Raw genomic sequence first — 8,625 nt, forward strand, 5'->3', positions numbered from 1 at the left:
CTTTTAGAGGTCGTTGCACCTCGCCACCTCTGATTTACGTTCTAAGCGTAAAACTCTGTGTGGTAGGGTGTTACAAGAATGGGTGAGTGGGTTAGGGCTTCTGGTATTTGTTCAAATGAATTGATGATACATAAATGTTTTTTTTCTTTTTCTAAGTTATTCGGAGTAGTGTAGTTTTAGATATCAAAGATAAGTATTTTTATGCTATTTTTGTCTATTTAAAACAATTTTGTTAAATATCACTACAAAAAAATTTGGTTAAAATGGCGGTTTTTTGGGGTATTTACGGCGGTTTGAACCGCCATTATTACCAAAAATGGCAGTTTTAGAAAACGACGTAATTCTGGACGCCATTCTGGTTATTACAGCGGTTTTCAGAAAACTGCCACAATTTTTTGGGTTAAAACGGCGGTTTTTGGATAAGTTAAAACGGCGGTTCAAACAGCCATTATTTCCAAATAAAACGGCATTTTTTGGTTGGTTATTTCTAGGGTTAACATGGCGGTTTTGGTTGGTTAAAATGGCGGTTCAAACCGCCGTTATTTCCCGTATAAAATGGCATTTTTGGTTTGTTAAAACGGCGTTTACAAACCACCATTTTTACCCTGACAATGTAGCATTTTGGTTGGTTAAAATGGCATTTTTAGTTGGTTAAAATGACATTTGAAATCGCCATTTTTACTGAGTTAAAATGGCATTTCATGTTGTTTAAAATGGCAGTATCAACCCACCATTTTTACCGGATAAAAGTGACATTTTTTTATCATTTACAAAGATAAATTTTAACCGTCATTTTTATCGCATTAAACAAATAATTTTTTATTAGACTTTCTCAATAACAAAAAATCAATACTCAAACAAAATATTATATAACTCATAAACAATGTATTAAACATAATATATTATTTTTTAGTATTAAAAATCAAAAGTAATAACCCCTATACAAATAAAGTATCTAACATAACATAATTTTTTAATTATAAATATCTTAACATGTAACTCTTAATACATAAAATCTCTATCATAGTTTTTGGTGCACTTTGTCAAAACAATCTCTGTCCTCACTCCAATCCTTCTTTTGTCTTGATTATTTGCTTTTAGAGTGCTTAGTTTTACGCCCAACTTTTGCCTGAAAGAAAATCATGTTCATTTTAATTAAACCAACTATGAAATCCACAATAACAAGGGTTGGATTCATTAAACACAAAGCAGAATTTTTTTTTTCTTTTTTAACAATATGACACATTTGATTGAAAACATGCTTCTTTGATCTTATATTTGCTTATTATTAATCCTCTCTTATTACCATTAGATGCCTTGATATGTGTGTTAAGTGCTTTCAGAGATTATAGGGTAGGAATGGCTTGGGGGATGGAAAAGAAGCATGCAAAAGTGGAAGGAATACAAGAAGTTGGAGAAATTGCTAAGCTGTCCAGCCTAACCTCTTCGCACTCAAACGGCTATAACTTTAGCTACAAAGGTCCAAACGACGCGATTTCAATTGCGTTGGAAATCTAACGTCCGGGGCTTCGATTTGATATATGATATGCTATAGTTCCCCTGACGCTAGGCAACGCGACCGCGTGATCCATGCGGCCGCGTCGCAGTGACGAAAAACCAGCATGGCAAAATTCGAAACCAGCGAATTATGGACTGTTTTTGACCCAGTTTGCGGTCCAGAAAACACATATTAGAGGCTATAAAGTGGGGGAATGCATCCATTCATGAGGAGGCTCTCATATTCACAATTTTAGGAGTAGATGTAGTTTTTAGAGAGAGAGGTTCTCTCCTCTCTCTTAGGATTAGGATTTAGGACTTCTCTTAGTTTTAGGAGTGACTCTCAATCCAGGTTCAATGTTCTTTTATTTATTTTTCCATGCATGTCTATGTCAGATTTAAGTTCTTTTGTTAATGCAATTTAAGGTATTTCAGTTTAATATTGCTTTCTTTTATTTACATGATTATTGCTTCCCATCTGAAGGCATTCTTATTCCAGTAGATTTACTTTTCTCCTTTTGGTCTTGGTTAAGAAATCAGTAACTCAGAAATTATCCAACTTAATAGCATAATTGTTAATTGTTATCTTGCCAATTGAGTTGAACTTCAATAATCCCAAGCTTTTCTTAGGAAATAAATAGGATTCGAAGATCAAACCAATTTGTCCCTTGACTTTCCTTTGCTTTAGCAAAGGTTAACTAAGTGGAATTAAGATTCAACTTTCATTGTTATTGATAAGGATAACTAAGTCTGGACTTCCAATTTCTTATACCTTGCCAAGGGATTTTATTATTATTATTTTATTTTACTTGTCATATAACATATTCCCACCTTACTTCCAAAACCCCCAATTTACAATCTTCATAACCAATAATAAGAACATACTTCCCTGCAATTCCTTGAGAAGACGACCCGAGGTTTGAATACTCGGTTATCAATTTAAAAGGGGTTTGTTACTTGTGACAACAAAAACGTTTGTACGAAGGGATTTCTGTCGGTTTAGAGACTATATCTACAACGCGACTGTTTTTATGAAATTCTTTACTGGCAAAAATCCCGACGTCAAAATGGCGTCGTTACCGGGGAATTGCAAACGTGTGCCTTATTATTGGTTATTGTAAATATTTGCTTTTTACTTGTTTATTTGTTTTTATTCTTGTTTTTATTTTTGCTTTTTCGTAAATTAAGAGGTTATTGATTTTTATTTAGTTATAAAAAAATTTCAAAAATTTGTTCTTATTGTTCATATTAATCTTCAAGCTGTTCTTCGCGTTCATCTTGACCTTCAAGCTGTTCTTAGTTGTTTTCTTTGTTTTGATCTAAAAATTTGAAATTTGGTGTCATTTTATTGTTGTTCTCTTTCCTCATTAAATTCAAAAATATTTTTAATTAATTTTTTTCGAAAAAAAAATTCAGATTTTTATTTTTAAAATTTTTATCTTATCTTATCTTATTTCAAAAATCAAATTTCAAATTTCAAAAATTCAAATTTCAAAAATTTAAATTTCAAAATTTCAAATTTCAAATTTCAAAATTTAATTTTCAGATTCAAAATTTAAATAACCTTTTAATTTAAATTTATTTTTTTATTTTTATTTTTAATTTTTATTTGCTACTATGAACTCTCATCCCTTTGGCTATGAGTCTGGTTACAATAATGTTGCAGGAAGAAGAAATTACAATGAGAACAGGCATCAAGGTTGGAACAATCAAAGATGGGAGGAGTCACAAGGATTTGATCAACCCTCATGGCAACAACCACCTCCAGTGAACTATCAACAACCACCACCATATGCCTATGAACCATTTCCTCAACATGACTTTGGAGAACCATACTCACAAGCCAACTACCACCATTCACCTCCATATGACCCTAACCGTCAACCACCATACCAACCACCTTATGAGCCATATGAACCATATATAGAACCACCCCAATTCCAACCCAATTACTCCCAAAAACCACCACTTCAATATTCATCATCTCTATATCCATCAATCCAAGAGCACTATGATCCTACTTATGAAAGCCGAGTGCATCAAGAGACAAAGGATCGTTTCAAGGAAACAGTAATTAAATTTCAGGCAACCATTCAACAACTGGGGCAAGTATTAATTCAATGGGCTTCTAGACGCTTAAATACACAAGGATCAGCCACAGCCCCATGTGGACAGTCTAGTGAAGAGCATAGCATGAAGGAGATACCAGAAACCCCAGTGGACAAGATAGAGAATGAATTCGTACTAGAACAAGTAGAAGAAGCTGTCATTGTTCAAGAAGAAGAAAAGTTGGTTGAAGACTTAGGAGATGCAGAACCTCCATGGGAAAGTCCAGTCATAGAACCTCCTTCCAAGACGGTTAAAATTGATGCTGAGGAGGGTGTACAACCTCCAAAGCATATCATAGTTGAAGACTTGGAAGAGGTTGATCAAGAGATGGATAGAGCCTCCTTCCAAGACGGTTGAATTTGATGCTGAGGAGGGTGTACCACCTCCAAAGCATATCATAGTTGAAGACTTGAAAGAGGTTGATCAAGAGATGGAGATTCAAGAAGAAGAAGCACAACCTCCCATGCCCTTGGAAAGCAATGAAGAGGAGATTAAATTGGAAGAGAGCTGCCAAGAGGAAGAAGTTGAAATTGAAGAAACTTGCAAAGAGGTGGTAATTATCAGAGAAGAGCACAAGGGAGTGGAACTTGCAATTTCATTAAAAATACCTCCCCCTAAGTTACCATCATCCTTCACAACATTCAAGTGGGTAAAATTCATATCCCATAGCTTTCTAATCCCACTTGAATATGGGCTACTGGAGACGGATGGTCAACTTAGAGCTCTTTGTGATATTAAGAGTAAGAGGAAGATGGCCAGTGGTAAGAATTGTCCTGCAAAGTTCATCATGGTTGGAAGCCTTAAGTTCAAACGCAAGGGTTGGTATAAAGCTCAACTGAATGGGTCTAGGAAGCTATTTGGTCGCTGCAGTGAGAATTCAATTTACTTATCACCCAGCTGGAAAAATACAGATCCCGACAAAAATTGGTGTAAAAGCAAGGTTTGGGATCCTGTAATCTGTTCTGACATCCAACACCCCGGGAGCCTAAGAATCCTTTTGAAGCTGCTCAAGGGTTTTACATGCCTAGTTTGGGACCCCGGAGGTTACTGGAATCATAAACACTGGTGGAGATTTCTGGATAAGTTCAAGCATAAGCCACCATAACAGGAAGCTCATCAAATGTCCAACTTAAGGACTTTAACTAAAAGTGCTAGGTGGGAGACAACCCACCATGGTATGATTGTTCCTTTTTCATTTTTATTTAGTTTTATTTGTTTTTGAGTTTCATTTTATTTTATTATATTGAACCTGGAGTTTTGCATCAAATTCATATTAACACTGCATTCTGCATTTTTCATACCAAAAAAAAAAAGCGAGCATGCGACGCGACCGCATCAGCGACGCGTTCACGTCGCAAGGAGAGAAGAGAAAATAAAAACGAACAGAGAGTCACGCTGGAGCGAGGCTGGAGGCGTGCCAGTGGCACAATTCGTCCCACGCGACCGCGTCGCTGACGCGGCCGCGTCGCAGGGGAATACTGGCCTCCCACGCGATCGCGTGCCCCACGCGGCCGCGTGACCTGAAAATCGACGTCAACCAGGTGCATGGCCGAAAGTTGAGCTGGAGTTGGGCTGGACTCGTGCTAGTAGCCCAAGCCTCACCACGCGAACGCGTGCCCCACGCGTCCGCATCATATCCCCATGATGGTCACTAACGCGATCGCATGCCCCACGCGATCGCGTCACCCAGAATTTTGGCAAAAAAGAGTTTTGAACAGAGAGTTGTGCGACTGCGAGGCTGCACTCACGCCACTAGCACAAATCGAGTCACGCGATCGCGTGCCCCACGCGTCCGCATCATCTAACCTTATTTGCACACCACGCGACCGCGTCACCCACGCGACCGCGTCGCCAGCATCGCACAACCTATCCAGATTAGTGCCAATTTTCTTATCTTTTCTTCTCCGAATCCTTATTCTTCTTATCTTTTCTTATTTCTTTCTTCTTCCTTTCTTATTTTCTTTCACCTCCATTTTATTTTACTTAATTTATTTGCATATTTCATTCATTGCATCTTAATTTTGTGCATATTTTTATTTTCTTTTCTAAAATTTATTATTTTACTATTGCTGTTCAAATGTTCTTATTCAAATGTTATTTCTTTTCTGGTATTATCTTGGTGCTTATGACTTGTTTTATTCTGGTTAGGTAATATTATTTAAATCAATGCCAATCTTTTATACCTGTATTACTTTTGTATTGATTTTTAATTTATATTATCTTTTCTTCCCCACTCTCTTCCCCATTGTTGCATATTCTGCACCAATGGTATGCCATGGCTTCTATTGTTTTCTCACTTGCATGTTGTAGCTACCATGTAATTGGGACCCTTATTATCTGGCATTAACCAACCCATATTTGTTTTCTATCTTTCCTTTGGGTTACTTTCCTTCCCTTTTTCTTTCAGGATGGCCACCAGGAAGAGAACCGGAAGACGTTTACATGGGGAGACAAACAAGTCCATCAGCACAATCCTTGGAGAAAAGCATCAGTTGCAGAGACCCGTCCACTTGTACATCTTAGCATGCACCAAGGACGGTGCAATCTTTAAGTGTGGGGAGGTCGATACCGATCTCCATGGGTTAGTTATTTCCTATTTTAACACCAATGTTAATTTGTTCATTATTGCATCTGCATATTTGATTGCATGTTTATTTGATTTTGTGCATTTAGTTACTACTTGGTTAAAGTAATAAAATTCTTTTTAGGACCCTATTTTTGAAAAATTTCACTAATTTAAAATGAAAATTTTTATGTTAAAACTTGTTTGAAGTTGTATTTGGAACATGGTTTTTAAGCCAAAGAACACACAACCTGTGAGATTTGAGCTTATTTACATGGTTACATTATTTAACCATAAATATTTTATTCCTGTGTGTTTCCTTCTCTATGATTGTAATCTGTATTTTGTTCCAGTCTATATGTCCTTTGTTTAGTATATTTACATGCTTGCGTATGATTGAGGCCATTATTTGATTTTAGCTCACTTATCCCAAATAAGCCTACCCTTTAAATCACCCTTGTCAGCCACTTTGAGCCTTTTAACTTCCTCTTGTTCTGTATTTTACCACATCACTAGCCCAATTGAATCTTTGGTTAGCTTAAGATAGTGTGTTAATTAAGTATGGGAAAACTGTGGGAACATGGGTTAATAAGGGAATGTATCATGTTTCTAATTTATTTGAATATTGGGAATTTGGGAACCTACTCATGAAAAACCAAACTATCTTATTTAAGTTATGTTTAAATTTATGATTCAAAAAAAAAATATATATATATATATATATATATAATATATAGATAAATAAATAAGGGGACAAAATTACCCCAATGTTAAGTTAACGAAAAATCAATGCACATGTGATAAATCAAAAAGAAAAATTTGGTACATGAGTATGGGAATTATACAAAAGAGGGAATTATGGGTAGCTAGGCATGAATTTAAAAGTATATAGAGTATATGTATATTAGGTGAGAGCTTAGGTTAATTGAAGATTCATATTATAGCTCATTTGGCCATACATATATCCTTACCTTTACCTCAGCCCCATTACAACCTTGAAAAGACCTCATGATGTTTGCATTGGTACATTAAATTTTTGTTGATTGGTTAGATGAAGAACAAGGTTTAGAAAGCATGACTAGAGAAGAGTAGAGTGAATAACCCTATACACTTGAGAGATTATAGTGATATACACTTCCAGTGAGGGTTCAACGCTTAAATTCTATGTTCCCTGCTTTCATGAGCTGTCTTCTTACAAGTTCACTTGCTTTTTATTGTATGATTTGAATTAGTGGAAATTGGTTTGTATTCGTCTTGGAGAACTTATTTACTCTTAAACAAGTAAGTCAAAGCATTTAGCATGTATTTGCATTCATAGGTTGCATTTCATACCATTCATCTTCATCTTTATAGCTTCTCTTGAGCTTAGCATGAGGACATGCTAGTGTTTAAGTGTGGGGAGGTTGATAAACCACTATTTTATGGTTTATCTTGTACTCAATTGAGTGGTTTTTATCTACTCTTTATCCACTTATTCATACTATTTGCATGATTTTATATTTCCTTCCTAATTATGTGTTTTGATTGAAAACATGCTTCTTTGATCTTATATTTGCTTATTATTAATCCTCTCTTATTACCATTAGATACCTTGATATGTGTGTTAAGTGCTTTCAGAGATTATAGGGCAGGAATGGCTTGGGGGATGGAAAAGAAGCATGCAAAAGTGGAAGGAATACAAGAAGTTGGAGAAATTGCTAAGCTGTCCAGCCTGACCTCTTCACACTCAAATGGCTATAACTTTAGCTACAGAGGTCCAAACGATGCGGTTTTAGTTGCGTTGGAAAGCTAACGTCCGGAGCTTCGATTTGATATATAATATGCTATAGTTTCCCTGACGCTAGGTGACGCGACCGCGTGATCCATGCGGCCGCGTCGCAGTGACGAAAAACCAGCGTGGCAAAATTCGAAACCAGCAAATTCTGGACTGTTTTTGACCCAGTTTGCGGTCCAAAAAACACAGATTAGAGGCTATAAAATGGGAGAATGCATCCATTCATGAGGAGGCTCTCATATTCACAATTTTAGGAGTAGATGTAGTTTTTAGAGAGAGAGGTTCTCTCCTCTCTCTCTCTTAGGATTAGGATTTAGGACTTCTCTTAGTTTTAGGAATGACTCTCAATCCAGGTTTAATGTTCTTTTATTTATTTTTCCATGCATGTCTATGTCAGATTTAAGTTCTTTTGTTAATGCAATTTGAGGTATTTCAGTTTAATATTGCTTTCTTTTATTTACATGATTATTGCTTCCCATCTGAAGGCATTCTTATTCCAGTAGATTTACTTTTCCCCTTTTGGTCTTCGTTAAGAAATCAGTAACTCAGAAATTATCCAACTTAATAGCATAATTGTTAATTGTTATCTTGCCAATTGAGTTGAACTTCAATAATCCCAAGCTTTTCTTAGGAAATAAATAGGATTCGAAGATCAAACCAATTTGTCCCTTGACTTTCCTTT

At 36.0% G+C, this 8,625-nt stretch overlaps 1 protein-coding gene across 8 annotated transcripts in view; it reads right to left on the bottom strand.

Moving 5' to 3' along the window:
• LOC107633235 (protein trichome birefringence-like 24) overlaps positions 876-8,625 on the bottom strand; it is a 19,528-nt gene continuing 11,778 nt past the window's right edge. For all 8 annotated transcript variants that reach the window (XM_021118993.1, XM_021118995.1, XM_021118994.1 and 5 more), the window contains one exon: positions 876-1,129. In XM_021118993.1, the coding sequence (XP_020974652.1) occupies positions 1,003-1,129 (127 nt within the window). In that variant the 3' untranslated portion in view covers positions 876-1,002. The remainder of the gene's footprint in view (positions 1,130-8,625) is intronic.

The sequence above is a fragment of the Arachis ipaensis genome, chromosome B03 (genome assembly GCF_000816755.2).
Source record: "Arachis ipaensis cultivar K30076 chromosome B03, Araip1.1, whole genome shotgun sequence".
Taxonomy (NCBI): domain Eukaryota; kingdom Viridiplantae; phylum Streptophyta; class Magnoliopsida; order Fabales; family Fabaceae; genus Arachis; species Arachis ipaensis.